At 40.9% G+C, this 18638-nt stretch overlaps 1 protein-coding gene across 3 annotated transcripts in view; it reads right to left on the reverse strand.

Moving 5' to 3' along the window:
• The window catches only part of LOC142571930 (uncharacterized), a 107939-nt gene that overhangs the window by 84071 nt on the left and 5230 nt on the right, over positions 1-18638 (reverse strand). For all 3 annotated transcript variants that reach the window (XM_075680657.1, XM_075680658.1, XM_075680656.1), the window contains 9 exons: positions 17956-18108; positions 16234-16322; positions 14881-14928; positions 11415-11534; positions 8513-8571; positions 5036-5191; positions 2305-3314; positions 2099-2164; positions 8-198 (listed from right to left, as the gene is read on the reverse strand). In XM_075680657.1, coding sequence (XP_075536772.1) covers positions 8-198; positions 2099-2164; positions 2305-3314; positions 5036-5191; positions 8513-8571; positions 11415-11534; positions 14881-14928; positions 16234-16322; positions 17956-18108 — 1892 coding nt within the window. The remainder of the gene's footprint in view (positions 1-7; positions 199-2098; positions 2165-2304; positions 3315-5035; positions 5192-8512; positions 8572-11414; positions 11535-14880; positions 14929-16233; positions 16323-17955; positions 18109-18638) is intronic.

An 18638-nucleotide genomic window follows, 5' to 3' on the forward strand; every position in this document is an offset into this window, starting at 1 on the left:
GACTTACCGGAAGTCTTCCGGCGCCTGGCACACATTGATGGCTGCAAGATCTGGCACTTCAGTATCAAATTTGAGGTTCCACTTCGCTTCCTCAAGGTCAGGATCCACAATCTCCTCAACTATGTGGCATGGACTCATGAAGTCACTGTAGTCTATCGACTCATGAGCAGTACTGTCACTTGTTTTTTCAGATTCAGGCTGAAGCACAAGAGACCACACATCCTATCAGTTTTCACACGCATGCATGCAACACAACATGAATTAGCATTTTATATCGATACAGCCCCTTTTTCCCATTTTTCACAAGTGGTTCATAATTCACAAAAGGACGAACATTGCCCTTGCGAACAATCGGCATTCGCATCACATGTACCAAAGATTGACAGCCCTCAAAATGCTAGGAAACTTAAGGTTGGGCCCAATATGCAAAATGTTAACTCACAATAATATATTCCAAGTATACCAATATGGCAATCACGTGTACTCAAAATACTGTATTTGCACAAATATATAGTGAGAATTTCTTTTTGATGCAATGGCAACATTAAAAAGTGCTTCACGTAATATTCAGTACCACACTCTAACTATAATGATTCTTTACTTAATCTCACATTTCAAAAGTCCAAGAGCTCAACCACCACACGACAAAGCTTCATGAAAATGCCAACCTCTCAGTGTCCAGGTGAGAATGCGCATGTGCATTTCACAAGTGGGGGCACAGCTCAATAAGGAAGTGTGAGTGCAATGAAGGGGAAAGGGGACCCACCACAGTGGCTCAGTAACCATGGCATTGTGCCGCTAATTACAAGTTCAATTCCCAACTGTGGGGGCCAGGGATATTAGGATTGCTGCTAAGCAGACACGACTTCACTGCTCTTTGGCATCAATCTTGCAATTGCTCTAAGGTTAGCAACTGACACATTCACTGCGACAGCACTTTTTGATATCACGATTCCTCCACAGAATGACCCACAGGTGAGTCACTTTTCCTATTCTTTTGGTATGTCGTGACCCACCAGTGAGTCACCAGGGAGTTGTGCTCTTTTGAAACTTCCTCAAAGAGCAGGGAGATAGCACCACGACATGTCTGATCAGAATTAACAACAAGAATTTCTCCTCTCTGTTGATTTCTAGCAAAGATGTTGCTAGCACACTGCAGAAAACCCATGCAGAGCCACACAGTGAGAATAATTGCAGTGACCCACTGGTTACCAACATTACGAACATGCTAAAAAGTTAATGCATTTTACTTCATTATCAATATTATATCTAAAATTTCTTTTTGCTACTAATGTCCACCTAGACATGTAGCCTACCTGCAAAGATGGCAGGGAACTAGATATGACAATCTTTTATTTTTTTTTTCTAAAATTCTTCGCATAAGAAACACCTGATATAACTGTGTTTATAATTATCAATAATGTTTAAGCAATGCTGACAAAACTTTTGGAACATGTCTTGCTATACTGAATCAAAAGTGTGGTGTCAATTCGACTTGTAGTAGTTATACACTATGGAATGTGGCAATGTGGAGTGGACAAAGCTTTGAAAACTTTTTCACACACAATACTTGTAATATTGTATGGTGATTGCATGCAATGCAGTGCTACAATTTGTATTGTAAGATGACTTGAAAGTATCTCTATGACACGATGTTAGTGTGTGATCAACAGTGTTCGAACAAGGGGCGTCTCTGCAGTCAAGGCTTCAACAAGGGGATTTGTCTCCATCACACATCAGCTCCAGAGACATCCTTTGTTCAGCCACTATTGACCCCTTCAAGCCTTCATCTTACTGTGAACCAGTCTTGTTTGAACACAAGCGTGTGAATTTTGCATAAAAATTCTCAAAAGTGCACTTTGCAAATTACTGCAAAAAGTAGCCAAGTGTTTGAGTGGCCCAATGTGTAGGTTACCAAGGTGTCTTGAAACTACCATAGACACGTGAAAATCCTTTCATATCACACACGTTATCTGCAGAAACAACCATAAACAGCTGTCTTTTAGTGGGACTAGATGTCTTGCATACGCAAATATTTTGTGTGAAAAATAAATTTGTCATCAGAGATTGAAGAGTGCAACATGACTGCTTAATTCACCTGACTTTTGGTGTTACTGATGCATGAGGTTGATCCTGTTGTTGGCAAATTTGCATTAGTTGGAACCTGCAAATAAAAAAAGCAGTTTCTATTAGTGAACAAGCTTTTCTTCTGATCATCGTCGTCGTCATCATCATTATCATTATTATTATTATTATTATTATTTCATGCTTAGTACACAACTTTTAAATCCTAAAGTTGCTCACCAGCTCATCACCTCCTCCATGGCATGCAGTTTCTTCTGTTACTTCATCAGACTTTACAGGACCTGTTAGTCTATCATTGCTTTGAGGTTTCTTGAATGTATTCTTGAAGATAGGCAAGTGTGTCTCACTTGGTACCCGGTCTTTCTTCTGCAGCAAGTCCCACAACTTGGCAGCCTTGCTCAATGCTCGTGATGAGCGGTTATGACCCATACCCATGCCCGTTGATACGAATCCAGGTGGGCAATCTTGCACTGGCTTTTTGCTCTGCATGTGAACTGGCTGTGACAACCATGGTTGGGTCAGTATCGGGCTAGTTGGCTGTTTAGCTTGCAAAAGTATGACACCGCGCCCCGCAGAACGGCGCATCAAGAAGTCATCAGCTTTGCCAAGACCAGATACGAGGCCCTGGAAGCAGGGTGACCGAAACTCTGATAGCATTATCTTGCTTGGAGCAGTTGTTATGTGTTCCTCACCCTTAGTACCAGGAATATGCACCTCCCTATTGGGATGGGAATCAATCCCACTTGCCAGCTTCACCTCGCTACTAGAACACACGGTCTTACCTACTTCAAGACCTTTAGCACTTTCAGTTGGAGTCCTGGCCAGAGTAGGGATGCGAGATTGAATGTTATGACTTTCTGTGGGCACTGTAGTATTTAGGTTTTCAGCCTGAACATCTGTTCTATCAATGACATTCGGCTCCTGACACATGCTGGTCAATGAGGACAGTCCTTCTGAAGGAGAGCTGGCAGCAGTGGTGCACATGGATGTCAATGACACTTCGGCAAGAGGCGTTTCTGCAGGAATGTCTTCGGTACATAGTGAGGAGGCCCTAACATCAAGTACTTCTGGCGTCACTGCTAAGGTGTTCTTCTTGTTAAGCGCTTGCTCGACAGTGGAACTCTTGGAAGTAGTTTCTTCTTTGTCGTCTTTGTCGGAAGTATTCGTTGTCGTATGCTGTTCACTTTTGCTGGTTCCAAGCATGGACTCTTCATCCTCCAACAAAATTTCTTTAAACAAGAAAGAAAAAAGAAATGAATGCAGGAGAAAAACAGTGCAATACTATTACATTTTCATGGTGTATATTACAACAGAACCTTGTTGGTGCGACCCCATTACATATGATTTCCTGGTGTCAACATGATCGTGATCAAGATAAAAAGAAATTACCCCATACAGTTATGCTTCTTTCTTATTGGTTCACATGTTCCCGAAAAACGTGATCTTTCAGCACCAGAAATCAGCACATAGGCAAACTGCGATCATATTATATTTTTTCTGGCTGCTAGATCTCATGTAAACAAGAAAAGGCATGAGGCGTGTGTAATCGAGATAAGTGGTTGCCACCACAGCGGCTTCCCCACAATACTCGCCAGCCTATCTCACATGACAATGCCGACACACTATCAGTTTCCTATTCCGATCCCAGCAAATCTCCCTCCCGGGTCATCGCACATCGTATTTATTTATTTATTTATTTATTTATTTATTTATTAAGTACTACTACCCTGAATTCCAGGCCTTAAGCAGGAGTGGGTTACACTTCGGTACAAATGTACCTGAACAACAAAAAGAGTATTAACAGCTATCACCACCAACCCTATTCCATTTGATTTATTTCTCCTTAAGAGCCAGAAGGCATTACATAATGGGGGATATAACAGCACATAAACTTTGATTATTTGAACAAAAATGCAAAAAAATATACACCAGAATTAGTCAGTGAAGTAAAAAATATAACTGAGCATACACTGAAAAAAAAGAAAGCAAGGCTCTATATACTACAAACAAATTTCCGTTCACCTCGCGAAAGGAAATACACGGAATGATACCTCATACACAAGTTTAATTGCCTACACCCGACAGGAATTAATTTGGCACGTGGCAACTTAGAATCTTTAAAAGTGGTAACTTAAATCCGAAATTCTCATATCATCAACCAAGACACAAAACACATTATGCCACCAGCTAACCTTAATTCTTAACCTCACCTATTCCTCCATTTCGAAAATTTTTTCCTGCCTACTACTCAATTTAATAAACGCTTTCATGTTTTTACATTTATATCAACTGCACGTCCCCCCTTTGCCCATATAAACATGCCCCCGTCCGCTTCTGCGCACGTCACCTTCCTATTTGTTATTCCGGTTCTAGTTCTTCCTTCTCTTTTTTTCTTTTTTTTTGTCTGTTTTTTATTTTATGTTTTTGAAACACCCTCACGAACACATTTCGAAGTCCCAGAGGTCAGTATACCTTTTTCGGCGTCTCAGCCACACAGGGTATCGCCATTTCTGTGTGCCGCCGTAACGACACCTACGTTGAGCTACTGGGGCTAATGGCCCTTGAAAGACTACGCCGCTGCCTTCAAGTTACATTGCACCCAGACTCCTTGTCGCCATTTTAACTACTTCAAAATTACTCGACGTTTTGCTGCTATGCTGCTCAAGTCACTCTTCCAACTCGTGTTTTTTTTTTGGGGGGGGTCTTTTGTGTTACTCGCGCACTGACTGGCTCTTCTAATGCCACAAAAGACATGCCGCGAACGACACCCCTGTATGCTTCCTAACCTCTCGCTTCCCCAACGCCCTCTCATGCCCCCCTTGTGCCAAAAGCCACAAAGAACTTAAATGACACAAATTTAAGGGTAGGCAGGGGTGCTGCATAGCTCCTTTAGCTGTAGGAACAAAGCAGGCTAGCCTAAGGCAAAAATGCTTTGTAGCACTTCACATACCGTCACCGTCTGCTTCTGGATCCAAAAAGGCATAGTTCAGACTGACAAGCTCCTCATCCAGAGACATAACTTTCTTTTTGCATCCTATGAAAAGCTTTCCATAGAGACCACCTGAGACAGTTTGTCCCAGCACTTGGACTTGCACTGAACTGGCCTCTGGAAATGAAAGATGCCAGTTTATTATGCGAGAACATGCTTGCTCGGCTAGATATTATACTTCATGGTAGTGCGTAGACACAGGCACAAACAAGCACAAGCAAAAAGTAAACTGGATGTAAATACAGCAATTGCCTCCATTTTTTCGTCTCCTAATATGTGCCTGCATCAAAAAACGCTCATTTGATCACTGAAGCAGCTCAAGAGACACAACTTTTTGCTTTTGCCAAGCTTGAAAGATGAGGCAGATATCTTGCACTTGCTAGCATGAAAGACAACTTTTTAAAAGCTCTTTTGCATGAAGCAGTAATTGGGAAGAAATTAACTGCGGCACTCAAGCCTGTAAAGCTCACAAAGTATCACCACAAACAATGAATAAGCAAACAAGCGTGACAATAAACAAAAATAATAAGCATGAGAAACAAAAAACTCGAGAGCCTGTCAATCACTGTCTGTTGCAAAGTGCATCAAGTTGCAATATAAATCAAGTACACTAGCTTAGTGTCATATAGAATGGTTGGACAAGCTAAGCAAACATGTTCACATTACAGTCCTTGTGTATAGTAAGAAAAGTATGACCCTTCGTTCACGAACAGAAGCCAACTTACACTTCATCCTTGTTGGAAGCACTTGTCGCTACCCTCAAATAAGGCTCCTTGGTAACTCTCAAGTTGTAATTTTGTAATCACGCAATTTCATCATCAGTTTAAAGCCACTGGCGTGGCAAGTAGATTCTCGAGTAGCATCTACAACTGTAATATTGGTGAGGACTGGTACATACATTCCACTGTGAGCACAGTGATACACTTCACAGAGAGTGTATACATAAAAGTAAGACCACACACTTTGCGTGCAACGAACAAAGTGGACATTTGTTGTGTTTTTCAACCAACACTGGCCTCTACAACCAGATCACCCCGTGTGGCACACAGTTGCTAGCCTTATGCCAGATGCAATTAAACCTCAATATAACAAACTTCAATATAACGAAATTCTCTATATAAATAGGCATTTAACTTTTTTTAACTTGTCCACAGAGCACCATTTATTTAGAACATCTATATAACAAAGTGTGTTTATACATGACTCCAATAATAACGAAATTTCACTGCCACCGTGAAGTAATAGCGAAACAATAAATGTAAACTTCTGCAGACTCAAATGGTAAAATGGTTCAATTACAAGCGGCAGCTTGCACATAAACCTCTCAAATAGCGCGCCGCGTGACCAAGAGTGACCACCAAAGCATTGGGTGGGAGTGAAAGCGTGTGAAGGTGAGCTGAGGAGGATGGTGGTTTGATGAGCGCTGTCTTCCTGCACGAGCAAAAGGAAAGGGGAGGGAGCACAGCGAGCTTGCAGTGACGTAAGCATGCGTGTGCAAGGGAGGGAAGGAAGGGGGGGCGGGGGGGTCGTCTTCTTTTTCAAGCTCAGCCGTGGCTGTGCCTGGCTATGGCTATCAAGGGCCGAGTGCATACACAGTCCATGCGCCCTGTTTTAGATGTAAACTGCCGCATGTGCAAAGAGTGGGCATGTTGAAATGGTGGGGCATCATGTGCGCTGTATTCGCACGCACTCAATACTCAAGGTTGCGTAATCTCTAGTTTCGAAGATGCGTTGAAGCGACAGGTAGACAGAAGCATTCGCTACCCACTGCCACCACTTTTCATGGTAGCGTCATCCCACTGCGGGCAACACTATCAGCTGCAAAGCCAGAGTGGATGTGAAAGCGTGGCTGGCTTCGCTTTGTACGACCGATGTGATGATATTGTCGACACAGCATGAAACCATATATTTCATTGCCGACTCTCAAATACAGCAAAATGATTTTTTTCTTAACTTAAATTTGCTTTTTCTGATTGCCCAATATTTCGGAAAATATTGTGGCCCCTTCCACATAAGAAAAATTAATTGGCAACTGTAACTATTTGCATAAAAGGTGTAATTTTAATATAAAGAAATTTGATAGAAGTTGGGTTGCTGGAGGATATGTTCTTTCGTGCTTCATCAATCAGGGGTCGTAACCTTGCTGGCTTTTCATATCCTAGTAGCTGAGTTGTTGGCTGGCAGGTCCATGGGTGCTTTGCATCCCATTTTGCACAAGCTGCTTCTATCGGCCCCCGGGGTATGACCATGGCATTTGCAGGTGTTTCCTTCGAGAAGACTTCCCCTTCAGAGCCCCTCTTGGTGCTACTGGTAAAAATACTACTGACTGTTCTCCCACAAGTTGTGTGGATGATGTACCATTTACAATTAGGGCAGATGTCCATGAGCCGACTATAGGGCTGTTAGTCCATTAGATGGCATGTCAGCCTTTTGTGGCCATTTATGCAACTGGACGGGTTCGTGGTTTTTAAGTGGGACTTGGTGTCATGCAAGGCTGATGTAGGACGAGGTTGAAGGACTCTTCAACTTTTTCTTAGTTCTGAAGATTTCTTCCTAGTTAATTTCTGATCTTTGTTCCTCCACGACATGGAGGCCATAAGACTCAAGTTTTCATGTCCCGCTTGCTACTGTCCTGAATGAAGTAATATCTCCTAAAGCTGAGCAGAAGGAGCTGATGGCCCTTCAGCATGTCCTACTTATTGTGCTGTTCTATTGATCCGGGTCTTCGTTTTCTAAAGTGCATGATGCTCAGCAGTTGGTTCGACATGGATTGTGATGATAAACCACGCAGAAAACAAGGAATAGAAGAAATACGCACGGCAAGGTACTGACCATTAGAACCTTCCTGTTGTTATGTAGTGCTTTGCGGTATGTGTTCCTTGTATTTATCTTCCTTTTATGTGCTATTTACCGTCCCAAGCTCTGTTTCCACATCACTCCATGTGGCACACTGTGATTGCGGGTAGCCTGATGCTTGATATGGTGACTACTTGTACTTACTTCCAGTTGACAGAGTTTAAAAAGAGGCTGGAGTGCAGAAATGTTTGTGTACGTGTGTCTGCAAGATCTCAAGGTGAGAAAATAAACAAAACGCATACATCAGCACCCCCTACTAGCACACAAGAATTGCCAAGGAAAGAGCACATGGCGCTCCATAATTTCTCTGCAGCATGACACCTGAAAATGCAACACTGGTCAACCGACCACACACTAGGCAGCCAGCATTAACTCTGTACAGAACCAGGAGTCAAAACTAAAAGCTCTCTCAATCACCTAATAGATAGAGAAAGAAGTGTCTTGATTAATTTAAAATCTATGATGGTTACAGCATCCACTCTTGACTCTATTGAATCTGGATTTCTTTTTCTCTCTATCTCTCTCTAAAGAAAGGTTCACAGTTCACTTCTTTATCTACATATTCATGATGAATAAACTTACTCTTTACAGCTGACTTCACATATTCAATGGTGGCAGCATCCCAAGAGTCCGCTGGTACGCTTCGAAAAGAAGCAAGAAAACAGCATGGGATAAACCTGATTATAGCCTTCATATTTCATAAAACTATTTACAATATATTTACAAAGAGCAAACATTCGCGGAAGAGACGGAAGAGAGCCCAGCCAAGCTGTGTCCACTTTTCGTCGCTTTCAGGACCGTCGTTGCTCTCTTCTTCGCCTCATCGTAATAATTTGCACACACAACACTTTTAGGTAATCAAAACAGTTCTGATGATATAGGTGAATCTTTTACAAATAATGTCAATCAAAGGTAGAAATCAAGGAAAGCAAAGTGAAATAAGTGTAACAAGGAAATGAAAAATAATTAAGCTGGCACTTTCACTTGAAGGGCGAAGCACTGAACATGTAGCAAGGTTTGGCATTGTGCTCAAACTCCTCACATGGCGTTCCAACAATACATGGAGACAACATGTGGGTACAAGGCAGCATGCGAGACTACTGCTGCTGCGCAGCTGAAACAGCACCTTGGCAGCTGCAGGCATCTCATAATACTGGAGTGATGAGGAGCGCTGCTAGTAGGGTAGCGTGTGCCGGACCTTGATGGTGCACGAGATCAGACCGATGGAAAATCGTAAGCATTTGTCAGCGCTCATTGAAAGGGTTAGATATTTTTAGTTTGACATTTGTTTTCCATTCCCCTCAGAACAGTGTATGCACCATGGCATAGTGTGAACACAACTACTCAGCACTAACACTGGTGCGTTTGTATGTGCACAACACTCACTCCAGCAGCTGAAAGCAGAATGTTGCCCTTGCTGTGCCGCAGAGCCAACAGAACTGAGCGTAACAATCTTGGCACTTGGCTTTTTCGTTTTCACAGCAAATGCAATGCGTTTCACTCTCACCTCTGAAGCCCTTGGAAACCTTCCCACGTGGATTGCATAAGTGCTGTCAATTTTGTGACAGCACAACAGCAGCAGTGGCGGAAAAGGTGTGAGCATGCCTCAAGTGTCCATAAAATTGCTTCACACATACACAAAAATATGTTACAGACTATAAAGTCAGTCTTGCATATAAAGAACAGATAAATATAGGAACTACTGGACTAATCCCATTTTGTACGATTTCTTGGCGCCAACGTTTGCGATAGGGAACACATACAGTTATGCTTCTTTTTCATCGGTTGATATGTTCCCAGAAAACACGATCGTTCGGCACTAACACTCAGTACATTACCAAACTGTGATTGTATGATATGTTTTCCGGCCACAAGATCCCATGTAAACAAGAAAAGGCGTGAGGCACATACGATAAAGAACAGCAGCAGCCCGCTGCAGCAGCTTTCCTGCAGTACTCGCCTTCCCGTGTCACATGAAAATTCCGGAGCGGCACACTCAGCTTCCTATTTCAGTCCCAGCAAATATTCTCGCGAGTAGTTGTGTGCCGCGTTCACAGCTATCGCCGCCAAACCTATTTTAATAAATATCTGCACCTATCAGTATCACAGCACGCATGGTGTAGTGCCATTGGAAGCATACTGCATGCTTTTTATAGGTGATAAACATGCTGCCAGTCTCTGCTGCAGGCAGCACGAAGTAAGCGTAATGTTTTGCTCTGGCAGCATCGTATTCTGGCATCGCCCACTAGCTCGATTTTGTTTCAGTTTCCCCTTGCTGTCCTCAAACACTATACAATAGAAAAACGAGTACAATGTGTATCTCTGGCAGCAAGGGCCCCACCAGCACGACGTGCATCAGTGTCTCATGCCACAACAATTCAGACCAAGTGAGCATGTCAAAACTTCCCACCTAGGAACCCCGCCAAAGAAGCTGCTGACCCAGGCTGAATTATAGGAGTGCAAACGTAAGCTTGCCAAAGCCACAAAAACAACAATGTCCATCTTAGGCTGCTCAAGCCCCACCAGTTTGCCATGCATTGGCGTCTCGTGCTACAACAGTTCACGCAACGCTTCACTCTGAGTTGTCAACTACAGCTTAGTTTGCCAAATTTTTTAGTGACTTTGGATCGTACGTCTTCCCGGTTGGGTAAGTTTTTTCTGGTGTGTTTTTCCAGAATGTATGAACAAGGTTCTACTGCATTAATACAAAGTCATTGAAATCAATATTAGCAATTGCAACAGCCTGCACAGATTCATGTCCCATTTACACCACCACATGCAGCTAATCCTGCTGAAGTCTGAAAATGCCTGAAACCAAGCCCAGTAATTTTGGGAATAAATCAGCCCTTATAGTGTAGCACAGCAGGCTTTAGGCATTTCACTTCCACTTAGCTAGCCATGAACAATCTATCAGAATAGAATGAGCAAATACTTTCTCAGATGCTTGTCCTGTGGTTGCAAAACTTAATGCCACTTTCTTTTTAATTTCCTGCTCTTTGCCACAGTCAAAAGTAAGCGTGCCCTGCAGAGTCACCCAGGTGGTCATTACTGGTGCGCCTAGCACAAACTAAACTCACACATAAATAAATATCTTCATTTCAATTTTAAGGATAAATGTGCAATGGATTGCTTGTGACAAGTCTAGACAAGGGCGCCGAAAGTGAAGGTAAAGCTGTCCAAGAGAACTGTATCTCAGTACCTGCTGACAGAGCTTAATTGAGAAACCATGTTGTAGTAAGCATTTAGCAAAGGTAGCATTGGGCAGATAGTCATTGTGACAGCTGACTACTTGGTTGCTATCAGGGCACTGATACCCATGAATGGCTGGTGATCAATGTTGATAAACAGAAGAAAAATGTCAAGCAACTAGATGCTGGCAATTAAACAGCCATTAAACTATTATACTTGCACAACACCTAATATCTGAACAGGTGCAGAGTGGTCACTGACAGCACCAGTTTTTAACAAAAGTGAATGCACTTACTGCTCTACAGTTATGGTTGCCTCATTGATTGTTCGCTGGAGAGGCCTCAGTCGAAGCAGTGAAAACTCAATACACTGAAAGGGAGCCTGGAGAATCTTCTTGCTGGACACTTTGCGTAACCTGTAACACAATGTACACAAATAAGTATGGGCAAGATGAGCTCAACAATGTGTTAACTCTTTTGTTACTGCACCTATAGAAATTTACCAATTCGGTCGACAGATTTTCTACGCATTGTTAAACATGTCCATTGGAATAATTCAACTAGCAACATCATGCATCATCTGAAATGACAGCTGTTCTTTAACTACTTGTCAGATTAAACAATATTTGGCAGGTTGTGCAGTCCGAAAAAATAAAACTTCGACTGGAGGAATTCTCGAAAAACTAGCCTCCAGTGGCCTTTGCACTTCTTCGATAAAAAGATGCAAAATTCGCACTTCAGTTGACTCGGCAACATAATTTTTAAATGACAGCAGCAATGAAAACACAGAAGCTTCTCTCAGGTTGTTAATTTTCCAATCCAATGTATAGGCTGTTTTAACCATGTATTAACCATGGTAGATGCTAATGAGGGCATGTTATTTTGATGATTGTGTTTGATTAACGTCAAGTGCAACATTATTTTCCCTACCGTAGGTTGCTTTTATCCATCAGTGCTTCGAGAGCATATGTACAAGTTATTATGAACAATCCTTCCCGTGCTGTGCAGTTTTCAATCACACAAGGGCATGCAGTCGATTTCAGACCAACCTTCGACCGAAGCTTGCCTAGCTGTCTAACCTCTTAAATTTTGAACTCACCTGTGCAAATGCTCTTGTTCATTGCTGCAAAATATTGTGCAACTCTCCACATTGCTGTACAGCACTGTACAGTGACTGAGCAAAGCATGTGGACGCTCCAACACCAGTTGAACAGACACTAGATCACCTTGCTTGCACAGAAAAGCTGATCAAACATGATAATCAAGTATGGGGAAGCTTCTGCATGCTCCATTATCTGATAATCATTGCTTTGTGAGCCAAAAGAATGCAGTAAAAAGCAAACCAAGTGCCTGCTGCAATGCATAAAAATGAATGCTCCCTGTACAATGGGAACTTAACCGTTTGCACAGTTGCAAAGCTACTGCTTTTCTGCATAGCATGGGCATCACTATGACTAGTATTGACGACAACAAATCATCACAATAATATTTTGCTTGATCTGAATTACAAGAGTTAGGAACTAGAAACCAAGTGCATATTTTGAATACTTATGATTTTTTTCTTTTGTACTATCAGTACTTATACTAAAAATAGCAAATTATTACATTCATTTGCGTTTCTTGAGGTGTTTCTCTAAAGTTTCACATAAAAAGTCTCAAAAATTTTCAGCAATTATTACTGCTATACATACATTCAAAACAATAGTCATTAAGCTACAGTTTTCTGCATCATAGTAAATACTGAAACCTACTATGTCTTGAAATAAATAGCTAAAACATAAAAGCACTGAAAATTAGCACATTTCTAGTGCCAACGAAAGAGTTAACATATACTTAACATTATGTTAAATATCATATGCCACCCTCCTTTTCTTGTTTTATTTCAAACAGATATATTTAAGGTCACCTAGCTGTGACTAATAGCACGATTCTGCCTCCTGAGGCAGCTCACTTGAAAAGGCAGAAACAACTTGAATGACAAATTCTAATGTAAATTCATTCCCTTATTTGCTTGTTTGTTTGTTTGTTTGTTCAAGCCACAGCAACATCAAAAACAGCTCTGATTTGCCACCAATACAGTTATCAGACGTGTCATTGCTTGTGCTGTGACCGGAGCAGGCATGTGCATGTGTGTATAATAACAGAACACGTACTATGTACTGAAACAGTGACCCCGTTTCAATCTTAATAAGCTTCACCGCAAAACACATCGGTATAGCAGCGAGATGACTTTAAAAAACGGCGATTATGCGACGCACATTAGACCTCTGCCTCAAGCGCACTTCCTCAACACATGTCTCGATCTGTAGCGAACTGAGTTAAGCCTATGCTGCCTACACACAAATGGTTTGGATTTATATTTGATTTCGACTAGCTACTCAGCACATAATGGCTATCTTGATGCGGCTGTGCTGTCTGATGCGTTTTCTTATTTATTTATTTTTCCTCACATACAATTCTCTTGGACAAATTGGGAGAGTTGGCAGGTGTGCCACTGGTATTTCAGTTATCTTCTAAAACATCTCCCTCGTCTCCTGCAAAGCAAAATTAAGTGGAATGAAAATGTATCTGTAATGCATTTTGGTGATGCCCCATTATGTTAAATTCAAAGTGACGCAGCATGAGCTGTCGGCAAATCGATTGTGCAATGTAAATGGATGCAGTGCTTCCAAATATTTTTTGTACAGCATAACATTATAGCAAGTGCAAGCTTGTTACATAGCCACATGCATAATGTTGATGTTTATAAAAACAAACCCAGAGTAGGAGACTAATGAATGGTGCAAAGTAAGCCAACATGAAATGTGTAAACAGAGAGGTGATTGCACTGATGCTACAAATGCGCACTACTTTTTGGATGACTTAACTGCGTTAGACATCTACCCCTAAATGTAGACCACAAATTTCTTACTGAATGAATTTCTAGACATCATATATTTGTAGTTATAACCCTTGATACTTGCATCCGAGCTAGCTCACTTTGTTTACTTACACAGCCCTCACAAGAACTTAAATGAAAGCAACAGCACATCCTCCCCCCCAAAATTGTGAATACTACACACAAATAATTTTTTTACACATTATGAATAGTAAATGGACGCTGAATTGAAAAACTAAATCAGTTTAAAGTTGTGAAGTACTCTTTTAGATACAGTATCTTAGAAACAGTTTTCCTGGCAGAAAAAGGTTGATTAATAAATGAATAAATCAAACCCAAACTTCAGTTCAACTTCCCACATCAAAAGTGTAGTGCAAATGACACAACCAGAAGCGTTCACAGTGTTTCATTGTATTTGGACCGTTATTATGCAGGAGATGTTCTGAAGAGCTCTAGAGATGAGTCTTCACTTGCTCTCAGATGCACAATAATTGTTTTTAAAATTTTTCTTTGACACTGTACCTAGTTTTGAACAGATGCTGTCATTAATACATACTGTGACAGGGAGCTGGCCTGGGTATTTTAACTTGAAGCGGCATTGCCACTGATCTTTCTTTTTAGCATCGTATGTGGCCTACTAAGTTTCTACTGATGGTAAGGCCTACTATTTGACATTCCTGATGCACGATCTGCCAATCCAACTCCACAGTTCTCTTTAGTCTCCCTTTAAAAAAATACATGATCGTAGGACAAATACTTCACTGAAAGCACAGAATTAAATTCTAAAACTGGTACAGCACAACATAGAAAGGAAGAAACAAGCCGAGCCGACCAGATAATACCCCACAGTATTAAAACATTAATTGAAAGGAAATGCTACATACTCTTCTCTCTCTGCCACAAGTGTTTGCCCATAATCAACCAAAGTGACCCTGGAAAATAAATCATTCAATTAACAGACATGCAAAGAACCACTTCAGCTTAACTTCAATATATTACAGAGATGTGTACTTTAAAAAAAGAATAAAAAGTTGCAGAGATATTATAAAAATATGTGCAGTAAGCTCTCATTTAACTGAAGTGACACCAAACACAGTGCAAAAGATGTGCTGTGGAACAGGAAAGCATCCATTACTCAGTTTAATACTACTGAATAAAATGAATCTGCTGCAACACCTCACAACAAATGCGCTCACAAAAAGTATTTACATAATATTTCAACAATCACAGGAGTGACTCCTTTCAAGTTTGTTCTGGACTTCTGTAGCTAGCTGCACTTTTGCAACCTGGAGCTGAAATACAACTAAAAAATCTGGCTAAAACTGATCATAGAACTCTCCTTCCCACCCTTTTTTTCTTTCTTATATCTTTTTATTTAAATTTAGCATAAACTGGGGGGGGGGGGGCAGAACTGGCCCTATGTATGAAGTCCTCACAACTAATGTGTTGCAGCTATTTGTTCCAATCTGACAGCTTTAGATTGCCGATGCTAAATGAACATGAATGCAAAAGTATTATTATTCCTTTAACCGCATAATTTTATTCTGCAGATGGTAAAGTCCAGAGTGTCACCAAGTTTATCAATTTTGTGGCATCATATGTCATGCAAGTAGGTATGTATAACAGCCTCACACCACACATGTATGATGTTGTTATAAATTCAAACATGAACAATTCCGCAACAACGCGAATCTGTTGTTCCACTTCCAATTTCACCTGGATTTGTAACGTGGTTTTATTCAGACTGAAACATATGGCCAGGTCTACTCCATGCTTAGAAACCAGCTACACAACAATTGCATGGTCCATGTAATTTCACATAACAGGCATTCTGGTCAGTTTATGCCTATGGTACCTGAGCTATGTGGGCACATGATCTCACTGGCAAAATGGCAGCAACTGCAACAGCTGATATCATAAATGCATGTACAGGTCTAATCATGAAAATGCTCAAGAATTATCTCTGGAAGGGTTAGTGAGAGTGAGGCACGCATAATCCGGGAGTCTGCTTTTGCAGGGCACAATGAACACTGCAATTGTGCTTCAAGCACTGAAAACATGGAAATAAACCCTCAGAACTGCAACTAAGTTATGCAGAAGGTGAAACTCTTATGCACTTTTCAGACAGATCTAAAAACAATAAGCAGATGTGCCTTCATTTAAATAGAAATTATTCTTGTTCCTAATGATGAGTAACCATTCTTAGGAAGATGCAAGGTATTCTTCTAAGTACTTACTCCACTTGGTAGCTGCTTGTGGTGTCAACGATCTTGTCAACACGTGCACGGTACCACTCCATGTCTGTTTGCTTCCTTACCAGAACAATCTGAGCAAAGAGAATGCCAACACACTAAGTGCATCCTGTCAATGCCAATGCATCTAGTCGAAATGTACTAAAAAAAGGACTGCACAAAGCAAAGAAAAAGGAAAACAATGAACAAGCTATAAAAAGAACTTTTGTTTATCGCACTATACTGATTCAAACACGGCTTCCAAACGATGCCAGAGAACACAAAGGACAGGCAAGGATACAATGAGACAATTACAAGGCAATTTCCCTGCCTGTCCTTCACATTCTCTGGCATCATTTGCAAGCCGTGACAAACCAACCAGCCCAACAATACGTCTTTTGATTCGGACAATAGGAACACACATCAAAGAGCCCCGAACCACTATGAGTTTGAAATGTTGTATAGTGACAGCTGTGCGCCGGTCTACAAAGAACAAACAGCTTCAAAAATTTTCCCCATTGATGCCATAGTAGCAAAGTTACAGCCGTTCGATGAATGAGTATGTGGCCACCGCAGTTTCTTTCTCACCTTCACTGTTTTCCAAGGGTGCTCTCTTCAGAAGAGCGCGCCCATCTTACAGCATTCAATCTCATAAACTCCAGGCAGTGCAGAAATAGCTACAGATCACATCGACCAAGAATGGAGGACCAAAAAAAAAAAAGCTCCTGCGCTGTTCCCTCCCTGTCTGAACTCCATGCAACGCCAACTGAATGGGTGCTTCAGGGAAGAACCAGTGGCACACAATGGATGAGCCCCCCCATTACCTTTCCAGAACACATCATCTTGGCACTCTCGTCCTTCATCAATAGACCAATCAACAGCTTTTACCCTGGTGATGTCACACGTGACCCAGCTGGCATCACAATGTGTGGAGAAGAGAGTGGGAAAACCCAAAGAGAAGGTGCAGGGGAGTGTTTTTTAAAATTGTGACTTCCCAACAGTACACAGTACCGACATGTTCATCAAAGATAGTCACTGCACTCCGAGCACAATGTGCATGTTTATGTAAAATGTTTATATTGTTTGGGCTTTTTGACACAAGAACGACTAAGGTTATGATGCACAATGTTCCATCACGTTCTATCGTCTTAAAATATTTTCGTAATATCAGAGGTGGTATAGGGGTCCTGAGAAAAGTTAGATCTCAGATTTTAAAAAAGAAGTATTTTTAAATCTTTATTCTTTGGGTTATAGTGCTAAAAAGTTGTAGATACTATATGTAATTTTATGTGCTTATTTTAATATGAGGTTTATTTTTGTTTATCTCATTTGGTTCTATATTATATGTTTCCTCTATTTCTTTTTATGTTCTGCAAAAGATTGTGAAAGGACAATTCCTCCTATTTCACTAAGCAGGGTATCAATAGCTTCTGCATGTTTCAATAAATCCAGTAAGACCAATCTGATTGCAGTGCCTACCTTTGAACAAGAGATAGGAGACTTCAAAGTCTTTCTAAAAGTCAAAATTACTGACAAAGTCAAAATTAATTTTGACGTTTCAGAAATTGACTTGGTCAGTGACCATAATTTTGTTTTATTAACGTTACCTGACCAGACAAACTTTCATCAAACTCTTGACTATGTAGACTTAAATCAATGAAATGTACAATGACACATTTTATAGATTTTATACATTTAGCTAAGTCAACACAGTGGTGGTATACATACAGATCCAATAGCAGGCGGCTGAGAGCTGCTTAGTGTTTCACACTTTCCCATGTATTGTTCCATATTTGATTCCATGCAGGCAAAGTCTCTTCCACTTTGGGACATCTGAAGACCTGGTGCTTCCCTTATGGAGAAGCAAGTTGGTGAAGTCACCTGCATATAGAAGTTGCTTTGATTCATACTTGTACACACTTTACAGAAAGAAAGCAACCGACTGCAATTACAATTACTTCTTTCAATATGTTATTTGATTGCAGTTGCCAATTACTGTTCCACAAAAGTAATTGAACCATTAGTAAAAATTAATCAATTTAATGTTACTTTACTCCATACTTTTATTAACATTGCAAAAATACAATAAATAGAATGAGCTGGCCTGGCTCTTACAATGTGTCTTCTGCAGCCCTTCACACATTGTTTACATTTACTAACAATCACTTTTCAAACATTCTTGGATAATTTCCCCTTGTTTTCCTTTGAAGACATCTGACACCGATGCTGAAAACTCACTCTGTGTGTGTGCTGGAGAGAAGGGCTGTGTTTTATTGTATGAACACCTTGCTCACAAGGCTGTGGTTACTCAATGCCATGATGCTCACTTCTAGGTCTACTATGAAACACAATGCTTCATTGTTGCTTGGGCTAGGGGAAGATGCTCCGGTACAGCCAGTGAAAAACTTAAA

This window comes from Dermacentor variabilis, chromosome 2 (genome assembly GCF_050947875.1).
Source record: "Dermacentor variabilis isolate Ectoservices chromosome 2, ASM5094787v1, whole genome shotgun sequence".
Taxonomy (NCBI): Eukaryota; Metazoa; Arthropoda; class Arachnida; order Ixodida; family Ixodidae; genus Dermacentor; species Dermacentor variabilis.